Here is a 23,812-nt window from a genome sequence, read left to right on the forward strand (position 1 = left end):
GAGGGCTACGTCAAATTCAGAGATGGAAAAAAGGTGTTGTTAATTTAGACATTATTGACGGATATCATTCATGGCATGCACCGCGTTACAACGGCGCACATTGATTCCCGTTGAAAAGAGTTTGACTGGTAACTTTGTGCGTGTTATTTACTTTTGACAGTGGAAGACTAGGTGGGTTGTGATCCGCAAGCCTTCGCCTGTAGCAGGTACGTTGACGTTCACATCAGATCAGACTGCATGAGTGCGTTGTTTGAACTTGGAATGGCGTTGCTGCTGTTTTTCCACGCAGAGCTGCCAGTGACGCGTGTTTGAAAGCTCTGCGATGCCATGTCTAAAGTACTAGCATTAGAAGTCAAAGTTCTGCATGCCATGAAATGAATATTGTATACCGTGTGTGCACACATAGCCATGGTTCACATGACGCTCGTAATCTGACAGATAGGGCTAGTGTTGTACAGTCTGTCTACACTAGTAGCGTCTTCATTATTGTTGTTGGGCCTGCCATGATGGTTTCAGGTTCTTGTTCGTTCATATAACTTGGTTTGGTTTTAGCCCTGAAACATGACTGCCATGATGAATACGAGAGTCATGAATCATGGCTAGTTTGGTTTAGTCTCTCACTGCATGGTTTATTATGAATCAGCCTTATATTGTTTGGGACGATTGTAAGGCAAATGTCATTCAGGCAGGTTTTGGGGAGCATTCTACGTTTGTGTTGGCCTCGGCTAAATTGTTTATTAATAATATTATTATTTCCGAATGTGTCTCACATTATTAATTCGTGATAAACGACGTCCATTTTGTTGAGAGCGTTTCGGTATCCAGTTAAAGTGAAGGACACTGAAGCTTACCAACTCTTGGAAATTTCACTTCTCATGTGTCCTGTCGCTCTTACCATGGGCTTTGCTTCAAGAGCCCAGGGCTTTGATGTTCCTCTATTGTGTAGGATTATGCAACTCTCACTAAAGATCAATGTTGTGACAAATATTGAGTTACACTCGGCTAAATGGTGGCTTCTTTGAGGGTGAATATATATTGTTCAACAGGTTAGGCCTGGCATATAGGCTAACTATAAATGCTTCAAACGTTTTGTCAATGTTATCACAGCTGTCCATGTTCATACCTTGTGTGTGTGTGTGTGTGTGTGTGTGTGTGTGAGAGAGAGGGAGAGAAAGAAAGAAAGAAAGAGGAGTAGCCTATACTGTTTTGACAGCTAGTTGACAGTGATTATTTGAAGTTGAGGATTTAATTACATTTTAATGATGAATTAATTTAAAATGGCAGGAACGTATGCTCCCAAAAGACCCACATCAATCACCCTGAATAGGTTCTATGCACAGCAGCAATGTTGGAAATTAAAAATGGGGCCCCTCTTCCTTCACACTATACTATACTAATAGGCTCTGTTCCATTCTGGTCAGTGCTGATGGTATGCATGTTTGCTCACTGGGGGAACACTGCTGCACCAGTGGGTCTCGTGGTTCAGGTCAGGTACCCCCATGGTTCCTTGAGGGGCTTCCAAATGATCCCCTGGGTGTGCAACTCTGTCTCTGGACCCATTTGGGCCGGGTCCTTGAAGTTAGAACATTGTGAGAGCCACTTGTGAGAGCCTAAATTAGTAGGCTATAATTACTACAGGTAAGAAAGAAAGAGAGAGGAGGATAAGCCCCCTTGTGTTGCAGCAACTTGTTTTCAAGCAGTCCTCGTGTAGCACAGTGGTTAATATCAGCAGGCCCACTTTCTTTCCAATATTGCTGCTGTGCACATTGTTCCAGTTTCTATGCTACTCTAACTGAGTTAAATTAAAAAGATTAAAAGATTTAGCTTTGTAGACTAGTATCAATTTACTAAATGTTTGAATACAGTGACCGTGAAAACAGTATGTCCTCTCCTTCCTGAAGGGCTGTTAAATAACAATAACTATATCATTCATCATTGTATTTGTAAAAGCTGTGGTGTGCCATCCACTTGACTTGGTACACAATTTTAAACGATGTGCACGCACTGCCCGGCCCTTGACTCTTGTAACCTGTCTGGTTCTGCTGCTGATGTATGAACCTGTCTTCTCTCCTTTCTGACTCTTGCAGACTGTCTGGTTTTGCTGGTGTTTAAAGACAAGTCAGACAAAGCCCAGGGGCACCGGGAGAGGGGCAGCTTCACCTTGGAGGATATCTGCGGGCTGGAGACAGGGCAGTGGTTCGAGGGTGTGTGCCACACACTGGCCATCATCTGCCTGGCCCAGGCTACTCTGCTGGGCTTTGACAGCAAGGAGACTCTGCACGCCTGGGACATACGCATACGATACAGCCTCGGAGAAGGTGAGGTGCTTTACGTGACACTAATGAACTACGTTAATTTATCTCTGAGAGTATACACTAGTATAGGGTCCGTTCTGTTATATTTTGTACACTCTGAGAGTTACATTATAACTTTTATGATTATTTCACCAATGTGTCACAACAACATCTGCCTGTACAGACTCCAGAGTAATCGTATAAAAAAAAGTCCTGGGTCCTTAACATAGAATAGGAGTGAGTTTTAATTGTTAAATCAATATTTCTAAATGTTTTCTGTAAACGGTTTTGTCTCTGGGATGTGGATTCAGCAGGTTGCTGCTGAGTCTGAGTCTGTTGAAACGTTTCTTTAATTGGACCTAAGATGCCATTGAAACTTTGAGATGCTTTCCAGCTTGTAGGCATTTCTAATAAAAAAATAAGTAATACTTGCAAGCAACATAGCAGCACTCTGATTCCTCCCTTTAGATATTGATTGTCTGTGTCGGGCGGAAAAACCTCATATGTCAAAAACTGTTACTTTTCAGGATTCTAATTCAAAAGTAGCCAGAAATGCAACCTAGATGTGCATATAGTATAGTTTAGACAAATGGGCAGTGTCAGCTTTACATTGCTTCACAGCTCAACGAATTAACCACTTGAAGTATACTGACTCTCACATAATATAGCCCTCATTTACAAAAACTCTTGTTTGAGATTTGTAGCGGCGGTTACTAGTCTCTGTGGTTTGGGTCCTCATGACGTGTGGAGTCGTCCAATTGACATCACGTTGCAGGCTTGCAGCTGTGCCTGTATAATTGTGTGTGTGTGTGTGTGTGTGTGTGGGGGGGGGGCCCGGGAGGGGTCTCGTCTGCATGCTTGCATGTGCGCTGGTATGGATGTGTGTGTGACTGTGTGCCCGTCTGTGCCATGCATGATGTTTACACGTGTGTGCTTTCCTTACACTAACACTGAAGAGTGGATTTTGGAGCCAGGCCAGGCTTACAGAAATGTCACCTGCCACCCGATAGACTGAGGGGCCACTGTGTGCGAATGCTTTTGTTCTGAACTGTGACACCATATGAATCTTTCTCAAACCGAGTGATGACAAGACAAGCTTGAGTGACATTTTGATTTTCCTTTTTTTTTATCACCTGCTACATTGGTTTCACCTGGCAGGTTTCCTGTCTGAAGCGGCTATGAAAATGACAGTGCTCATGTGATCGTGTTCGTTAATTGTGGGCCAAACATCATTATTCAATACTATTGTAGATGTTGATTTCCTCAAAAGTCAAAACTTCTTTAGCAACTCAAATAGATGATTCACTTAATTTCCATTTTCTTGGTGTTCAAAGAGAATGTTTCATATTGCCCAGGCTCAGTTTTATAGTTGTTATGCTGCTGATAACTTTTGGATGACACTAATCTTAATTGGAAGGGGATGTGCCAGGATGTGCTGACTTGGCTAACAAGCTTGTTAACTTGAAAATCAGTTCTTGTCGGCAAGCGACACGTACTGCGGACTAGTGCGGAGTATGAATATAAACTAAGTTCTTAACACACATGCATGCACGCACCGACACGCACGCACGCACGGACGCACAGACTCCCAGAACAGCCTTTTCTTGTGTTGCTCATTAGCAACAGTATTGACTCAATTACCCTGATATTTATGACACGTTTTGATTGATTGCTCTGGGCTTTAGATCTGAGCCTTTTATGTTCCCAGAGACTCACTGATCTCATACTCTGTTCTCAGCTGTTTTTCATGCCTCTTATTATTACTGAATTAATGAATCAAGACATGCTGGAGCAATCCGTTTTATGATGAAATAGTGTTCTCTGTCCCTTTTATAGTTAATATATCTGTTGTCTTGAGTTTGTTTAGCTTTCATTGGAAACTGGTTTCTTCTCCCTCAGTTCACAGATTTGTTGTTGGAGTGCTACCAGGGACCAAGTTGGAGAGTGGACCTGCAAGTCTTCACTTGTGCAACAACCTCCTGGCTCTAGCCAGGGACACCCCCCCTGTCGTCACCGGCCATTGGAACCTCCCAGACCTACGCAGATATGGACCGGTACCGAATGGCTTTGTGTTTGAAGGGGGAACACGATGTGGTTACTGTAAGTCAATGAATGTTTATTCCATTAATGTTATATATATGCTTGTTTGTTTGTTAAGTTTGAGCTTTATTGATCCTCCTCGTGCATGGGGAAAATCAAGAGTAGCAGCAACTATAAGAGTGAAACACACGAGAGAGAGAGAGATACTATATAATAATAGTATTGTAGTGTAGGGATTTCAGACGTTAGAAAATACAACCACACTCAACACTTGCTGCTTGTTTTCAATGTCATTCTGGCTACGTACTGTCACAGGGCCTGCCATCCTGCATGTCTACTGTACATGTCTGCTTCCGATATGTGTGATGCATTTGCTGATGTTTTCAGTCAGAATACGATGGCAGACTGGCTGAACACTGAGTCCAGGGATCAAAGTCAAAGTCATACGATTTGTCACACACGTTACCGCAGTGACATTTGTTCTCCGCATTTGACCCATCTCTTGGAGCGGTGAGCCAAGGAGCTGTGAGCGGTGGGCTGCAGCCCTGCCGCACTCGGGAATCATTTGATTAGTAGATTTGACCCCCCAATCCAACCCTTTGATGCTGAGTGTCAAGCAGGAAGGCATTGGGTCCCATTTTACAGTCTTTGGTATGACCCGGCCGGGGATTGAACCCGACCTCCCAGTTTCAGGGCGGACACTCTAACCACAAGGCCACTGTCTGGTTTGGATGTTCTGGAAAGCTGGCAGCAGAGGTGGTTTTGTTCTTAACGGATGTTTGCACAACATGCTATGTTATGTGTACTCACTGTAGGTCTATGAAAGATGTATCATGTTAGTGTCTAGCTGCGAGTTTGATACCCCCTAGATTCTACCATAAGACCAGCCAGGGAAATTCAGGTTTTTATTTTTTTATATTAGGCAGGCATTCGAATATTTTGCTACTTTTGTCGTCAACAAAATACATTTTGATTGAATACACTATTGCAGTCCTTGAGGTCATTGGAATGTGAAATGCATTGATTCAATCCAAATTGATGGCCATGAGATTCAGAAAAACATGAGATTGCAGACATTACTGTGGAACCAACATTTCCAACTTGCATCGTTTCAAGTAGGCCAGTCAGTGCCCAATGGGCACCGCTCTAGTCTTATCTATCTATACTTGCACCAAATTGCTGTGTGTGTACATACTGTAATCCACGTAATTCGAGAACTGTTCGGCCCAACGACTTCAAATTCGACACACGCGTTCCACACCCCCACAGTGCAGTGCCCAGTGTCTAGTCTAGTCGGTCGGACCACCGTGGGTTGAATTGAATTTATTATGTTGTTCCAACTGCACTTCTCAAGGCAGAGAACATATGTGTCAAGGATCAGGATTAGAGGATTGAACTCAGTCAGTGTTTGTCTCACTTCAGTCTGCCCGTTGAGCCGATCTCCCCCAGGCAGTCACAACCAGAGTTCTATGAAACATTAAAGTGAGTCTTAAGTTTAGATGTATTTGTGTATGACATCAATAGGGGTTTGTTTCTTTGTAATGGTTGAACACATCTCTTGCGGCGTGAAATGCTGCTGCTGGGACATATTTGTTTCCCTTTAGCACAAACTCCAGTGGAGTACTGGAGTGCAGTACTACACACATGTACCCGCCAGAGCAGCGAGTATGGCTACATTAAGGCGAAGCTCCAGTTTTACATCTTGGAATGAATATGAAAGCATTAAACGGGAGACGGCAGACGAGTGCATGTCAACACCTGGATTGGACGGAGACGGGCATGACGACTTCGACGAGAGTGCCAGATAGCCGGCGACATCACAGTGCTGTGGAATCTGTGGATACACGATGAGCCCTCTGGAAACATGACACTCAAGAAAAGAATGTGACTTGTGATTTATTTAGCTTGAATCGGCCGTTGGCTTTGAGATGCAGCTTAATATTAACCACTTAAGCCCAGGGGTCCCTATTTTGGGCATGTCATTTTATAAAACTTTCCAAATTTGATATAAAATAGCGTTCATTTAATAGTAAAATAGCAACAATAATATAAATAAATGGATAAACGGGTGCAATTTTCAATGAATACCCTATTGGCCTGAATATAAGACTATGTTTTGTTGGTGATATGTGCCCATGAAGACACACCTCGATGTTTCTGAGCAGGGACGTGCACACATGAACATAAAAGGGGGCTTCAGCCCCTGCCCTTTATACTCGTCTGAACAACTGCCCTCAACCAGACCATGAATACATGCATTTACTAAGCAAATGCACATGATGCCAGCTCCTCTCCTTTCCATGCCAAACCAGAAGGAAACATTCAGGAAAGTTGCTTTTATTTCTTTCTCCTGAACAAATTTGTTTCGAAATCCATGTCGTGCACTACACATCTCCACTAACTAAAGAGTGCAGAGAAAAATACCTGAAAATAGCTGATCTACAAGCTTGAAGATCAGCTAATTTCGGTATTTTTCTCCAAAAGTGCCCTCTTTTTTACGTGATTTCAGCCAGCCCCTGCCTCTCTAACGCTCTCTGCACGTCCCTGTTTGTGAGTCTTGAAGGGTGTGCATTCCTGGGATATGTAATCCCAGCCAGTACAGTTTATCCACAGCAGATGGAGAGCTGAGGGGACAGTGTTACTGGTTAATGTATCAGCACTGTCACGGTGGCTTTAATAGCGTTGGTGTTCTACAGTATAATGATACCTGCATTAGTTATCCATATACTTTCACAAAAACACATTCAGACCAGTGTTGATTTCGTCGACTAAAACTAGGACTAAATATATTGACAATTTTCGTCAACAAATAAAAACTAAACGGCAATGTTAGGGAGGGACTAGCGGACATTAAAGAGATCCACTCTGTTGCAGTGGATCATACACTCGGTTGCATGCTGAAAATAGCAGATCTACAAGCTCACAACGCGTCGCAGCGCGAGCTTGTAGATCGGCTATTTTCAGCAAGTGTAAAATCAGCCATTACGACGGCATCAAGGCGCCGCCAAAATACATTTTAGTCGACTAAATCAACTGTAGATTTAGTCGACTATAATCTTATGATATTTAGTCGACTAAAACTAGACGAACATTATAAACTTTCCGGGTGACTAAAACTATGACTAAACAAAATTTTTAATTTGCTGCCAAAAACGGCACTGATTCAGACATTGGGTGGCTTTTTAGGAGTCCACAACACGGGGCCTCACGAGAACAGTCCAAATGCTGTAGGATTTTAGAGCACTCTGCTTTTTGAGTGGTGCAACCACTCCAAGGAACGGCAATGTCCGTCCTAACCTATGTGACTATGTGACTGTCTGTGACTATGTTTAGAGTACCAGTAGGGGAAAAAGTGGCGCTGTTGTGCCAGAAACTGAGAGAGAGAGAGATAGTGTTGCACTGTTGCCTGCTAATGAGAGAGAGAGAGAGAGGGGAGTTGCACCACTTAGTTCACACCGGTGTGATTTTCATTATCCAAGTGTGGTGGTGTCATCCTTAACCACGTACCTTCATCCTCAGTTCTTAGTGAAACAGACCTGAGTGGCAACTGTACTTTGTCTGCTCTTGTTTCCCTCTGCACCCAATCTCTTTGCACAGAGATAGCAGAGCTACAAGCTCGTAAAGCGCTTGTAGATCGGCTATTTCGGGCGAATGTTCGTCCCCCGAGAATAAGGGGCATGGTGTTTAAGTTGTTAATTACTTTGTAAAGAAATTATAATAAAGAAGGCCAAACTTGCCGCCCTCCTGCAGAAATTATACTTAATTTACACCCTCCCACACACACTGCATGAGTCACTAGATTTTTTTGTCGTCCCTGCTCCCATTGAGGCATTCCGAGAACCTGGTTGTTAATCAATTGCAATTACTTTTAATTAACAAACGTTACTGTCGCTTGTTTTGGCATCAAGGGTCTCTAAATCGATGCTGTCCTGTGGTTTAAATCAGTGGTTGTCAACCTTTTTAATATCAAGGTCCATTATTTATTTGGCATTTGAGCCACGGAACACCATTTTGATGATATTCTTAGCCTCTCAGAATATTGTGTTATTGTTTGATAAGATTGTGTTGATGAATTACCTTCCATCATTCAATATCTCTAAAAGTTGAACCAGTACTGCTGTAGCTAGTATCCTTGAAAAAGTTGAGTTTGTGGCATTTCTTTTCTTATTTTGGTGTTTTTCTAATTCATCAGAGTGCAGACGGTCTGTCAAAGTTTGCATGGCTTGTTTTGGTTCCTTTGATACAGCATCTGTATTAGGTATGTCTGTCATAATAAACCTCGCGCTTTCCCTCACCTGTTCTCTGTTTTCGTTGTAGCCCAAGGCTTCAGTAGCCTTGAGAAACAGCTGATGCAATGCATGGGTGGGTGGGAAATGGTTTTGATATATTATGTGACTTTTTACAGAAAAAAACCCTGAAACTACTGAAAGGTTAGGTTTAAACTTCCTTTAAACCTAATACTTACATTTAAGCTTAATACTTTGTCATATGACAAATAGCACACTTGTTAGTTTGTTTTCATGTGGAAAATGTTCATTCCCAAAATAGGGACATAATGGCTAATTTGGCAACGATTATGTAGTTATGTGTCTTATATTATATTATTATCTTGTATATTAACGGTTGTGCTGCCTTTTGTGTCTGAATTTCTCCCCTGGGATCAATATAGGTCTTGACTTATCTTTTATGTTTGGGCCAGGAAGAATGGTAAATGGCAACAATTATGACTCCCGTCTTGTTTGGTGTGTAGACCCTCGAGTGACCCAAACCTCTGATTGGTGGCCAGGGCAGCTGTGTGTGTTGAACGGGATTGAGGTCAGCTCCTAGCATGGGTGGTCTTATAGGGACAGGGTGACAACTTAAGGACTGTCTTCTTGGTGACAAACTGCTTTTTGGGGATCGACAACAGGTTGGGTGGTGGTTGGGCACTTTGAGATAGGCCAAAGGTTTCAAGGGAGCAATGGCCATTAACCTTTTAAAGATTTACGACCAGAGGCAGGAAATATGTCGAACCCCAATGATTGGCCTTTATTCCAGAAGTCACAGTGTCCATGAACACACGGCCATTTATACCCCCCACCCTCAGGTGCTCATACCTGGCCTAATTCACATACAAGTCCCCAATACAAAACCCAACAATATACCTATTGTCAAAGCCCCCTAAATTTTACACCTGTATTAACTACATCCCACAAACCCCACAATATAACCAACAGACATCATGCACCCTGGGAGTAGGAGACGGGAGAGGACAAAGCCCAAAATCACCAACACTGTATAGGCGGCCATTTTCAAATCTATAATTCACTTCCTGTTTCAGATAACTTTGGGCACCCCTTCTATGATGATCATCAGGACATACTGTATGTGCCAAATTGTATGTTATTCTATGAGATTCTATAGACCTTTTGAGTCAATCGCCAACACTGTCAATCGCCAAGTCGCATGCATGCCAAATTGTATGCTTTTTTGGAGATTCTTTTGGAGTCAAATGTCAGCAGTTTAGGTGGCCATTTTGATAAGTTTAATTTTTTTGTGCACCCCTTCTGGGATGTTTTAGGATGACCCCAAGGGACGTCTGTATCAAATTGCTTCTATCCGCCACGTAACGATTCCGACGATAATAATATCCCCTACTATGATAGAAGATGGTAGTCAAGGGAGCAATACCAATAACTCTAGTCATAACAGTTGAATGAAAAATCTAATCCACAATCACAAGAGACTGTGTGTGTGTGTGTGTGTGTGTGTGTGTGTGTGTGTGTGTGTGTGTGTGTGTGTGTGTGTGTGTGTGTGTGTGTGCCTGTATCACTATACTTGTGAGGGTCAAGTGTGTGTGTGTGTCATCATTTCACCCCCCTCCCCATCTAATTATTGGACAGTATTGGGATTCATTTTGTATTCATCCTTAGGGCCCCAAATCACACCTTAGAAACCATGAGTGTATTTCAAACGGTGTTTTCTTGACAACAACAGTATTATTAAGATGTCTCGCACGCTATAATATCTAATATATGTCTCTGTCCATCCATAACAGGGGCCGGTGTGTTCTTCCTTGCATCGGCGGATGGTGAGCAGATCAGCTTTCTGTTTGACTGCATCGTCAGGGGCATCTCTCCCTCCAGGGGCCCCTATGGACTGCAGCCAGTTCTGCCGGGTCAGTACCAGAGCTGTTTAATGCTGCTTAGCTGCAAGGACTGCGTGGAACATTGACTTGGCCTGCAGAGATCTATACACACACACATCACAGGCTAGGAGATTTGTTGCCAGGAAGCTAGGGGTGAAACAATTATCTGTAATCGAATGTGCAATTTATGTGCAAATTAATCCAGTTACGCTGAAATCACACACTACGGCAGTCAATTTAGTGACACAATTTGCAACTGCAACCGGTTCTGACATTCCATATGTTCATCTAATCCTTCCCTATCCATCCTTCCTCTTCGATGTCTCCCTTTTGACGGATACCTGTCCATTTAAACTCTAGACAGGCCTGCCCCAAAGTTATTAGTGCAGCCGCGCCCGGCAGCCGTTCTCAACAGACCCGAAATTTAAGTTCTTACCCCCCCATGCCCCCATACTGTCACCTAGGCGGATGCGTGCCCGCGACCTCGCCCTCAGGCGTCTTACTGGTTTATTCAGTTCATTGGATTTTTTTATCAATTCTGATTAATGTTCTCATAAAATGCAGAATTTCTGCCAGCACCACGAAATACCAGGGTCTTCAATTTGCTGCTATTGAAACTTATTAGAACAAACTAGAACATGTAAAAAACAAAAAATCATAAAAAGTTTTGCTTGCATCTCTCCAACCACTCTACTTTGTGTGTGTGAGCGCATAATATATTATAAACTATAATTTGGAGAACGGATAAATATGATACATAGAAAGTCTGTCTGTGCCTCAGTAAACTACAGCGCATGGTACTGTACGTCTGCAGTTCTTATCATGATACATGTACATCAGTAAACTACAGCGCATGGTACGTCTGCAGTTCTTATCAGCTTGAATACAGTCAGTATTTTTAATAACCTATAATGCACTCATTGTCTTATTCAATCCTATTCCTGCATATCTTGACTAGATACTCTCTCACACTGCGTATATTATCTAATGGGACAAAAATATGAATAATAATTTAAAAAAAAATGATCTAATTAGTCAGATGTGATCTAATTGAATTGTCCAGATGCCAGAAGCCACATGGTGCACATAATAAGCAACACGCAACAAAACAAGATGTTTTCCCCCCACTAGCCCATTTAGCCTGAAGACTTATATTCCAGACTTGCATTTCTCATTCTTATCGTACAATGTGAAAAGTGCTGCAGTGGTGAGACTGGGGTTGGGCAGCTGTGTGCTTTGTGGGTATTCTTGTTTTTTTTCTTCCTCACAGGGCTATGCCCTATCAGAAGTTGAGCTTCTCCTCCTATTATTGTTGGCGCGGTAGGAGAATAAATAGCAGTTGGGGGAGAGGGAGGGAAAGGGGGAGAGAGAGGTCAAAGTTACGGTTCACATGAGCAGAGCACCCAAACCCTTCTAATCACTCTGAGCATGTTTGTAACCTCATCCACAGGATTCCACTGTCCCACCCCCCCCCCACCCCCACCCCCCACCCAACTCATGTACACTTTTTCATGTTCCTCTCCCTCCAGTCTCTCTCTCTCTCTCTCTCTCCCTCTCCCTCTCCCTCTCTCTCTCTATCCCTTTGTTAGTCAGCTCTTGTCCCCCACTCTGTCTCCCACTCGGCACTCTAAACTGAAACTGTCCGTCTCCCTCTTTTCATCTCTATTTTGTTAACCCCGCTGGCTCATCTGATCTCCAGCCCCTCTTGTCATTTCATTTGCGTCACTCGCCCGTCGCCTCGTTCACATACCTCTCCCTTCTCTCTCTCTCTCTGTGCTCCAGCCTCCAGCGCACCCACATTATTATCAACAACCATCTCTGTGTTGCATACGGGCAGAGGTGCACAGAGTACCTAATCCCGAGTACCACAAAATATAGTTTTGAAAATGCAGTGTAGTAATAGTTACAATATTTGTCTTTGAAATGTACTACAGTGAAAGTCACAAGTATCCAAAATTACACAAATACTCAAGTAAAGTACAGATACTCGTATTTAAGTACAATAATCGAGTAAACTTACTTTGCTACTGCACGCAGGGCAACGCACGACAGGAAGAGACAGAGTTATCAGACATCGGATGGTTTGCTCATTTCAGCTAATTGTCTTTCTTTAATCCATTTTGGGCGGGAACCCCATCTGGTGTTAGCATTATGTTATGATTGAGCTATTGAAAAATAGCAGATCTACAAGCTCATACTATTTTTGAAAAGTCGTGAATGAATATATATTTCAGAGCGAAATTTTTTAACTACAATATTGTGTTCTGGGTGACCCTGAACTACATATTTTGAGATGGAAGTCCGTGGCCCAATAGAGATCATTCTGGGGGTCCTTGACATGAAAAAGGTTGAGCACCACTGACATAGAAACATGGGTTTTCAGAAACATTTTAGGATTTAGAAGCCTTTTTTTTTAATTGACCTCAGTCCAAAATGAGTTAATTTCAAAGAAAGGGCACAGGGTTCTCTTACATCAGTCAGTGCCGTGATTGCATGAGGTCCTTAACAACCTGAGCCAATTAAGCACTACTTCATCAAATAATGACGACGTCGTCGTCTTGCATGCAGTGCCGCATGCAGCTCGTTATTTTAAAGAAAATCTCGAAAAGGTTTGATAATGTTCACCTACCGACATAACCCCAAATAGGGATGCCAGGTTTGAAAGTGGTTAAAAGACCACTTTTCAACTTCTCTTCCTATAATTGGTCCTCACTAATGTTCATGATAAAATAGCACAATTTATTTCTACTCCAAGCTAATAGAAACGGCAGGCTTTCTTTTCCTGAAAAGTTGCAATGCGATAATGGAAGCCATCGTTCTCACGATAATAAAAATCTAAATATATTTCACAACAAATCTGCCTAACGATGATGTCACTGGTGGATGTGTGTCTGAACTGCCCCACAGCCCTCTCCTATCATGAGACACAGACCGAGTAGAAAAAAATGGGCGTGTTTTATCATGAACATTAGTGAGAGGACCAATCATATGAAGAGATGTTGAAAAGTGGTGAAGTGGTCCTTTAAGTGTTTGCAGATGGCCGAGGTAATGTTTACTCGTGCCATATTATCCCTAGAAGACACGGGAAGATCAGACAAATCGATGCCGCCCAGCGGCGCTCTATAGCAGCTGACCTTGGTGGTCCAGGCCAGGGGACGTGGTCTTTACCCGCCCGCGGCAACGTGCATACCGCTGGGGGCATGTGGTCAGACTAATAATAAGACCTGTGGTGTTGCACAACAAACACTGCAAGGTGTTCCCCTGTGTGACCCCCCTTCTCTGCTCTTCCAACCCCGGCCGCTAACACTCCGCCTTGAACACACAGGGGGGTGCCGACACGCCACCTCCTCTGCTCTGGATGGAGGACCTCTGTCATGTGACCGCATCGCTGGCCCAAAATATGGTTTCCAAGACAAAAGTGTAAATTAACCTTCGGCTAACTACAGCACGACTAATTTTATCCGCGATGATGTTGTGCGTTGTGTGTGTGTGTGTGTGTATGGCACAAAGACATGGCACCCCCAAATGGGTGGCGGTATTTGTGGGTCACGGTATGTGTGCAGCAGCATGTTTTCACAGCTGTCTCTGTTGTCACCGCGGCTGCAAATTCAGTCTCGGCTGCGTCACTCCATAGATCCCATGTTCTCAGTGACGTCAGGTTGACCGCCTCACTGACGTTCCTCTTTGATTAAACAGGCTTTGAAGCAATAATTACAATTTTACAAACGAGATTGTCAATTTGTCAGAAGGAGCCGTCCGTCGTTGCCCCTGTGCAAAATTAGGACGAGAAGATTTTCAATTATTGGTGTCGTCTGCAGTGGTTCCCAAATGGTATGCTGGGGTACACTGGCGTCAAGCAGGGACGTGCACACATAATAATAATAATAATATCTCAAACTTATATAGCGCTTTTCTGAGTACCCAAAGACGCTTTACATGGGGGGGGGCTTTACAGAGGTAACAACAAATTAAAAACAACTTTAATAGAAAAAGGAAAAATAACACTAAAAGCTAAAGAACATTAAAAGACAGTGAAAAGGGTTAGCTAGGGAAGGCGATTTTGAAGAGGTGGGATATCAAAGGGGGCTTCAGCCCCTGCCCCTTTTACCCGTTTACCCCTGCCCTTTTAGAAATGCAAATGCCCTCCTCTCCTTTCCATGCCATACCGGAAGGCAGCATTCAGGATATATATTTTTTTCTTTTTCAGAAGTCTCCTGAACTTGAACGCAGCATTTTGCATTGCATTTGTTTCAAAATCCATGTCGTACACCGCATCTCCAGTAGATAAAGAGTGCTGGGTTGCACCCTGAAAATAGCTGATCTACAAGCTCTGCGTTGTGAGCTTGTAGATCTGCTATTTTCACTATTTTTGGCCAAAAGTGCCCTCTTATGGCATTTCAGCCCCTGCCTCTCATTTAAATATATTTGAACCATTTTCAACCTGCTGTCCCTCTTTTGGTTTTGTCATTATAAGCAAATCTAAATTGTTATGTTAATGTTATTTTTGAGGGCCTTTTGTTTCCTTTTTATAGTCAGTGTAGAGAGAGAAAGGGAAACTGGGGCAGATCCACATGAGAATCAGAGAATCAAACCGGGGATTCGCTGTCAGGCATCACAACCTATGTGGTACACACCTTAACCACTCACGCCCAATATTTGGCTTTACATTTTTTTGTATTTGTTAGTAAAATGTGTACATAATAAGAGTGATAACATGTTTTACAGAGGCTTTGTTTTGCCTCTGTGCCTCGGGCACAAAAAGTTTGAAGACAAAAACATTGAAAAACTTTTAAATCTGTGAGATGTCTAATTAACCTTAGGAATTGTAGCTTATCCTCCTCATGACACACATCACTGTGGATAAGCGCGTCAGCCCCAGGGTTCCTTGTGGGGGCTCGCAGAGCAGTTCGCTCGGGCGCTCCTCACGAGCCTCACACACAGGAGCGCTTCTCAAAATAACCGTGTTGGAAAAGCAACGTGTGTGTCTCAATGTTTCTATACAAACAATAAGGTCTATAGATCGAGGCGTATATATATATATATATCAATGCTCATAACTATGTGCTTTCTCTGACAGATCCCTGCAGTGCCAACAAGGCACATTCAGAGGAGAGGGCCAACCATGAGGCCCAGGAGCTGGAGAAACGACTGAGCATGCTGTCTCACCGAAGCAGCACAGGTGGGGCCTCGCCGGGATGTAATGCCCTCCATCTACCCCCACACTAGGTTCTCTGACCCCCACAGACCCCCATTGTAAACATTATTCAGAGCAGGAGACCATTGTTAGGACCTGAGTGCTCTTTAGCTGTCTACTGCGATAAGGCAGTTGAAGAAATTTACTTGATTTACATTTTTGAGTATGTACGGATCTATGGAGGTGCTCAAATAACACATTGACTTTTAACTTGAGTTTGCAAATGTAATACTATCCACACGCTTGATTTAGGCGTGTTTATTGTGTGGTGAATAGCAGTGGGAGACATGGCTGACAAGTTACCGGCACAAGGAAATTAAAATATAGGCTGTGTCGAATCCCTATTCTCGGGTGAACATTTGGCAAAAATAGCAGATCTGCAAGTTCAACTTGTGGTTTAAGTGGTTAAAACGAATGGTAATGTTGATTGACTTAAACAGTGTTGTTCATGTTCTCTTTGGCAGCCCTCTCTGTGTACAACCCGTGCGTGGCAGGAGACGACCGCAGCATCTCAGGCTCTTCTGACACCTCTGACACAACCCACTCGGACTGCAGCATTGGCAGCCGGCTGGCCGTTTGGCCGGACCCGGCCACCGGCCCCTCTGGCCCCTCAATAGACCATGTTGGTCAGACGGGGCCCAAAGTGGCCTCGCAGAGCAGCACAGAGAAACTCTGCATCGGACCGGGAGGTGGATGCCGCGCTGCTTCCAAGGCCCCGCGTCAACTCCAGGAGATCGGTCGCCAGAGCTCGTCTGACAGTGGGATAGCCACGGGGAGCCACTCATCTTACACTGGGAGCTTCTCCTCCTACACAGGCAGTCTGGATATTTCCCCTGGGGAGGATTTTGGCTCTGTATTGACCTTGCCCCCTCACTTGGCTGCAGACCTGAGCCCCTGTACCTGCCCGCCAGTTCCAGGACACGAATACCAAGTGCCCACGTCACTCAGGTACCTCTACGACACACCCAGGAACGTGTTTCAGGAGGGAAGTGGCGGTACCGCCAAAGAGACTGAACCCCACACGGCAACTGAAGACTGTGCTGGCCAGCCGGTGGACTCCTCTGAGCCGTCAGAGGGCAGTGACTGTTGCCCGGCTGTTACCGGGGGCTCCCCGCCGGACACTGCTGAAACACAGCCGACTACTGGACCTCCACAAGAACCGTCAGAGGAAAATAGGAAAAGCAAAGTGGCGCCCTCTTGCGACAGCCACCACCCGGACTCCTGCCGGATTTGCAGCTCTCTCACACCTGCCTCGAAAACCATATTCACGATCTGCTCGGCCTGTGGAGGATTTAAGGTACAGTTTAAAACGGTATCACCCTGTCATTCTATGTCTTAATAATGCATGCATATTGTTTTCAAACTTTGGCTTTAATTAATCCACTGATGACTTATTATTGGTCTCTCACTCTGCTATTTCAAAGCAGCACTTTGAGGCTTCACAAAAGGGTTGTCCTTTAACTCACGGTTATTGTAGAAGGTTATTATTTCTATAGAGAAGATAAAGCACATCTCAATGCCTATATTTAGGCCAGGTGCTGGATGTCAGGCATCAAGGTAAACGTCAAAGAAGAGGAAAGACAGGCCAAAAAAATGCTACTTTTCGACCCACTATAGGCTAGGCCTTCATCATCAGGCAAAATCATTTTCAACTTTATCCACACACTGTGTGTTACTTTCATTCACCAATTCACACACATTCATAACATGAAAGAAGAGGATCCAAGGCCAGTGAGGTGAAAAAAGCCTTATTTATTTAAGAGTTTAAGGCATGGCAAAGAATATTACAAAAAGGACCAACGCGTTTCGGCATTCAGCCTTCGTCAGGGTCGCTGCCTGGACTCTTAAATAAAAAAGGCTTTTTTTTAGTGCCTTTCATCCTCTTCTTTCATGTTATGATTTAACCTCGCCAACGAGCACCTGTATTTGGACTTTACTGTGCAATCCTTGAATCGCTGATTATAATGTTGTATTTATGATTGCTTTTCTAAATAAATCAAATCAAATCAAATATTCAGTTCAACAAACCAAGGACCACGGCAGCGCTCCCTTCCTCTATTCACACACATTCACTCTGATGGTGTTCTACTTCTGTTCTACTTCTTCCGTGTTTCGACTTTACTTTCTGACACCGTGTAATGGATTGAACAGGCGTGACATTGACAACACCTTTTATATATGTTAGGTGACTTCACTTACAACATTATAGCAGGCAAGTACACACTACACAGACCGCTGGTACATATCATAATAGTATCTGTTGATCTTTACGACACTGGTCGTTAAATGTAGACTGCCCAGCTACGGGTGCCCCGTGAGGCACAACCACAATAATATGACGCAGGCAACCATGCGAAGCACCAACATGCTCATCAGGTATCAGCATGTTGCATTGGGCTCTTACAGCCCTATGCCTTTCTGGGCATAGAGGGGCGGAACAAACCACCGCTGAAAACCGACGCTGACTATCCGATTGGTTCACCAACCCATGAGCCCGCCTCCACCCCCCCCCCCCCCCCCCCCCCCCCGCTCCCCTCCTCCTCCCCTCCCTTCCCCTCCCCAGTACAATGCAGCAGAGAAGCGACATACCAAAGCCTACACCGGTTGTGCAGTCGACGTGCTGTGATTGGCCAGAAACCTAACCCTAACCTTAACCTCAAGAAAACTATACCTTAACCTCAGTAAATGTAACTTGCCCGGGAGGTGTGTTTATAAACGCAACCCGTGTAGGAAATTAGGAATTGGTATGTAGCAGCGGAAAACACTGACGTCACCAAATTTGGAGCGACATCCACCTGCACTGTTATTGGGTTAGCGAAATACAAGGTTCACTCCCACAGTACTCCTATGACACTTTTCAACAAAACGCCTGCAGTTTCCGAGGCCACTGGTCTTTACTCAAGGACACCTTGACACGAAGTGAAGCTGGGGATCGAACCGGGACTGGTTATGAGCAGCTTGTGTGCACAGCTGGATGCTTTTTACTACTGCAGACTCGGCAGTAGTACAACACTTTGATCCCGGGGTCGAAACGTTTGTTGCTGAGTTTGCACAGTAAAAGTTTTTCGGAGTGTCAAGCTGCCGACGTTTCCTTTCTGTTGATGAGTTCATTTTGTCCAGCACCAGGGAGGGACAGACGGAGGTTCATTTTGTCCAGCACCAGGGAGGGACAGACGGAGGTTCATTTTGTCCAGCACCAGGGAGGGACAGACGGAGGTTCATTTTGTCCAGCACCAGGGAGGGACAGACGGAGGTTCATTTTGTCCAGCACCAGGGAGGGACAGACGGAGGTTCATTTTGTCCAGCACCAGGGAGGGACAGACGGAGGTTCATTTTGTCCAGCACCAGGGAGGGACAGACGGAGGTTCATTTTGTCCAGCACCAGGGAGGGACAGACGGAGGTTCATTTTGTCCAGCACCAGGGAGGGACAGACGGATATGGATGTGCATAACACTGGCCTCATTACTGTATCATCTGTTCTGTAGCTAGCTCTAAATAATGACCTATGTGAGTGAGATCTCTCCCTGTTGTTCTTTTTCCATCCGGACAAACGAATAACAATCCCACGGCCCATCTGTCTAGCAGGTGTTTGGCAGCATTATTTCCTGGTGCTGAAAATGTTTGAACACCACTGGGTTAAACAACATTATACACAGAAAGCCCAAAACAAGGAACTACACTTTAGAAACGAGCCCCCTTGTTGGTTGGCCTTGTTTCTGTGAAGTGGTGCTGCTTTACCCTTGACTGATATTGATTGGACTTAATTTAGATGTAGTAATTGTTTAGAACTTGTTTTTCTCCCCGCTGTCTAGACTTCTTGAGGCTAATTAATTTCCTTGCACTTGCAGTTCAGTTTTTTCCCCCCCTTCTCCCTTTAGCTATGATTTGTGAGAGAACATCAAATTATTGACATCAACAGGTTTCAAGCTAATATTATTTTACATAAATTTTATGCATAGTACATAAAATGTTCTTGAATGGACTTCATTTAGTTTGTTTCGCTTCTTTGCATTTGCATATTAGTTTTTCATTAAAAAAGTAGACATAAAACAGTTGATGGTTTGATTGATGATTGATTTATTTGATTGAATAATAAATAAACATTTAATAAACATCATTCATATTATTGAATCATATATATATATATATATATATATATATATACACACACACACACACACAGTATATAATATATATTATAATAATATAATAATTATTGAATATATTATTATTCACATTTCATATGGTGGTCACGAGCATCAGTTATCCACACACTTGGAAGCTTGAAGTACAATAATTCCACTGCCTATAATGCTGCTTTTAACTCTAAGTCTAATGTATGCATGTGACAATAAACACCAAACCATGAAAATCATGATAAAATAATGTATTCAAAGCTCCCATGGCAAGAGAGAGAGCCAAATGTATCTAAATTGGGTGCTTTCCTGCCATTGGAAAAACACAAAATTGTGAACGGTAATAAATCCATATAAAGGAGAGAGGATGACTGAACAAGATGTTGGTGCAGTGATCCTGATGAATGTGGTCCAGTTGTTTTCCAGAGCATTTTAATAGAACGGGCCTGAAGTGAACCAATGAGAATCAAGCAATTATACTAAACGGTATTGTTTGGCTATGCGAGACTACGGCTGTTCTGCCCCGTTTGGAGCTTTATAAACATACAAAGTATAAATACCCAAGAGGGATTATAATGTCCATGTTTATTAGAAAACATAATTGCATAACAGAATTAATTACCTACCGTATGTTTCTCACAATTCAGTTCAAGAGAGTACTACCTACGGCTTATCTTCTGTACAAATTAAGCTCAATTAACTGTTTTGTTGTTTTATTAATTTGTTTCTCCATCACCTTGCGGCTTACAGGGAACACCACACACCCCAGCCAGCTGTGCAGTGATTCCAGCCATACCAGGTAAAGTGCTTTATGTGTGTGCACCCTATAAGCATTGGTTTAGGGCAAACTATACTGTAAAAGCTAAATGATAATAAACTCGTTAATTATCGTTATATACATGTCAAGCCAATCACCGCACAATGACACACCTTTCAGACAATCACAGCGCGCAACATCTGAGGACGCAGTCCGTCCAGGCGTCCTCAAACATTGAGGACAGCAATCTCTAGATCTACTTAGTCCCTGTTCGAATATATGAACACCAATAATACACAGTGTGGGTAATTTAATCAATCATATTTGTATGTATTTTGAGGTCTGCTCAGTGTGGGGCTAGGGGAGGGAGTTAAGCAATGAGCTTGGGAAGTCTATATTATTAGGCAGGTGGTCCGCAATGCATGCCATCAGACTCACAGACGTCTCTTTCTCTCACACTGCACACACACACACACACACACATGCACGGCTTGTGGGCACACGCAAGCACAAACACACACAAACACACACACACACACACACACACGCACACGCACACACACGCACACACAGTGCCCCGTCATCGCCATAATTATGTTATTTGTCCCGATGTGAAGGTGGAACTATGTGACCCGTGTAATGGAGGTAACTGAATTATGTGACCCGTGTAATGGAGGTAACTGAATTCGATAGGCAACCAACTGTGGTGTAATGCGATGTACCCGGATGCGCATGCATGCAGTTCGGCAAAAGGTTAGGTGCTAGATTGAGACAGTTTGATGAAGTGAGAAAGGGGGCTCGTTAAGACGGCCATAAGGTAATGGTAACAGAGTGGTAACAGAGTGGTGACAGTTCTTCAGACAGACAGACATACTTAGGGTGTGTTCGGATAATAGGCACACTGAGTGCAGTGTGCCCCCGGTGCGCATTTCCGAACGCACCCAGACATTTCCTTAATTATATGTTAGATTATTAGTTATTATTATTTGTGGCTTTGTGGCTCCAAGACAAGCATCATGTTCTCAATCCGGCAGATCAAAGTGTGGACAAGTCCCCGTGCAGCTCCGCCACCTCGGCACAACAACCCGCCAAGATGTTCACCACTAGGAAAACGGCCGCCTCTTCTCGCTGGCAGGCCGCCGTCCACAGCTTGCAGGGCGCCGGCCACAGCTCGCAGAAGCACGAGCAGAAGGAATATCAGGAAACGTCTCAGCCGAAAAAAGGACGAGATAAGTTAGCCAGCCTCATAGCCGAGCTGCTGAGTTACCCGAAGGCAGGCGTGGCGCCGGTGACAAAGGCCAACCAAATGACCTCGTCGTACGAGTCGATGAGGTCGGCGCTGGGACGCGAACCTGACTCCAAGTCGGCCGACGGGTGCGCGGCAGCATCGCTCCCGTCGGATTCTCAGCGAGACAATAGAACAGCCCTTTATGAAAAAGTTTGTTTCAAGTGCAGAGGGCAGAACTGTCACCGTCCCCTACACGTCAGAGTCACCCCTGCAAACGCCTGTACCAAGCACAACAGTTCCACTTTGCACAGCTGTGGGAGGAACTGCACCGTCTTTGGTCAACCCGTCCCGTCCGGGGCCTGGACTAGGAAAACCCGGGAGCATGAGGTGGTTCTTCTAGAGCCGGTTCATGGTTCTGGAGGAGCACGGAGCACGGCTGGAGCTCCTCAGTTTAGGGAGGAGGTGAACGGTCATTCAGTGACCTTTGAAGGTACGTAAGAGAGGTGCCTCCCCTTATCTCCTCCTCCTTCTTCTTTTTTTTCTTCTTATCTAATTCTTCTTCTTCAACTGACCGCAAAACAAAGCCCTCCACATGGCTTTTCTTTTTTGTGTTTTCCTCTTCAAAGTCTTTGTTCCCCTGAAGTGGGAATTATTTTGTTTCTGTCCTCTTGCGTCAATAAATACAATCATTTTCCACTTTGTTTTTTTTCTTCCTTTTCTTTGTTCCCTCTAATTACCATTCATTCTGCAGTCTGTGCTGCTCTTGCATGTTGTTGTCATGTTGTATTGACTGAGCAGCACGAGGCTATTGTATTGTTATGAACGTTACTGCAAGGTTAATGCACTGTAAGTAGAGGTGCTATAGGCAGCAATACATTGTTCAACTCCACGCACTTGTAATTAGACCATAGTAGTTTTTGCACTTGCACTGCAAAGGCCACTGATGACCACTATACATACGGGTTGTTATGTCTGTAAACTAAAGGCCTATTCATAGTCTGGATTTCCGGTGGTGAGGTGACCAACGCTCCGGTGGTGAGCTGACCACCGGAGCTGAAATAACGTTGAGCGGTGGTGAGTAAAAACAGAGAGAAGGGCTGGAGCGGTGGCGGTGGTTTGCTCTTCACAGCGGCTCGTGACGTCATGTTGTAGTTCGGTGGTCACCTCACCACCGAGAATCCAGACTATGTATGAGCCTTAAGGCTGGGCATCAATAAAGATAAGAGACTAGATATCGTCTAGAATGTATCGTAATATGACATTAGTATGGTCCTTTCCTGTTTTTTTTCAAGTCTTTTCATTTTTGAGGTAATTGATTAAAAAAGACTGTGCTATATAGACAAGATCTAATGTAACCACACTTGGTGCCATTATCCATGACTAATAACAGCACTTTACTCAAACACGCGAGGGAGCAGCAGACGGCAGAGTAACGCTATATCCTGTTCTGTCCCCGTTGTTCCCTCAACCTCATTGGTTCCCGTCTGTCCCTCTGCAGGGACCAAGAGGCCAATCTGGCTGCATCACAGTGTACTCTAAAAACAAACACACAATGTAGTATTTGTACCCATTATTTCTGCCATCTACCTCACCCTTTTCTTTTACAGGCCTTTGGGTGCTTTGAGTTTTATTTCACATAAGCCCATTCTGCCTTCACCCACAGATAAGAAGCTGAACATTAAAGAGGAAAGACACAAAGTTGATCCTGCTTATGAGATCATGGAGAGCCGGGCGGCTCTGGAGAAGAATTCGGAGGTATGCCGCCGTCCCCCAGTTCTCCTGTAATCCGCTTTACGCTATCAGGACCACTCACTCACACACACAGTGGCACTGTTATCCCATTTAGGCCTGACGTCGAAATAAAAAAAACGTTAGAATAACGTAAAACGAAAGAATATATATTCAAAGATTTGTGCCGCATTTTTACGATTTTTCTAAAATAGCAGACACAAAGAGCTTGTAGATCTGCTAGCTAGCTAAAGTATAACATAATGCTTAGTTAGAACACCAAAAGGGGTTCTTGCCCAGAATGGGT

The 23,812-nt window shown here is 44.0% G+C and overlaps 1 protein-coding gene across 3 annotated transcripts in view; it reads left to right on the forward strand.

The window, feature by feature from the left end:
- The window catches only part of LOC308335085 (protein Dok-7-like), a 37,785-nt gene that overhangs the window by 70 nt on the left and 13,903 nt on the right, over nt 1-23,812 (forward strand). For 2 of the 3 annotated variants that reach the window (XM_080792047.1, XM_080792048.1), the window contains exons 1-10: nt 1-33; nt 161-206; nt 2,088-2,318; nt 4,194-4,394; nt 10,372-10,491; nt 15,539-15,640; nt 16,120-16,952; nt 20,543-20,591; nt 21,584-22,267; nt 23,441-23,532. The exon at nt 1-33 is cut by the window's left edge and continues 70 nt beyond it. In XM_080792047.1, the coding sequence (XP_080648173.1) occupies nt 1-33; nt 161-206; nt 2,088-2,318; nt 4,194-4,394; nt 10,372-10,491; nt 15,539-15,640; nt 16,120-16,952; nt 20,543-20,591; nt 21,584-22,267; nt 23,441-23,532 (2,391 nt within the window). The remainder of the gene's footprint in view (nt 34-160; nt 207-2,087; nt 2,319-4,193; nt 4,395-10,371; nt 10,492-15,538; nt 15,641-16,119; nt 16,953-20,542; nt 20,592-21,583; nt 22,268-23,440; nt 23,533-23,812) is intronic. The other variant, XM_080792049.1, reaches the window with a different exon arrangement.

This window comes from Protomyctophum bolini (genome assembly GCF_963924005.1).
Source record: "Protomyctophum bolini genome assembly, chromosome: 20".
In the NCBI taxonomy this organism is placed as follows: Eukaryota; Metazoa; Chordata; class Actinopteri; order Myctophiformes; family Myctophidae; genus Protomyctophum; species Protomyctophum bolini.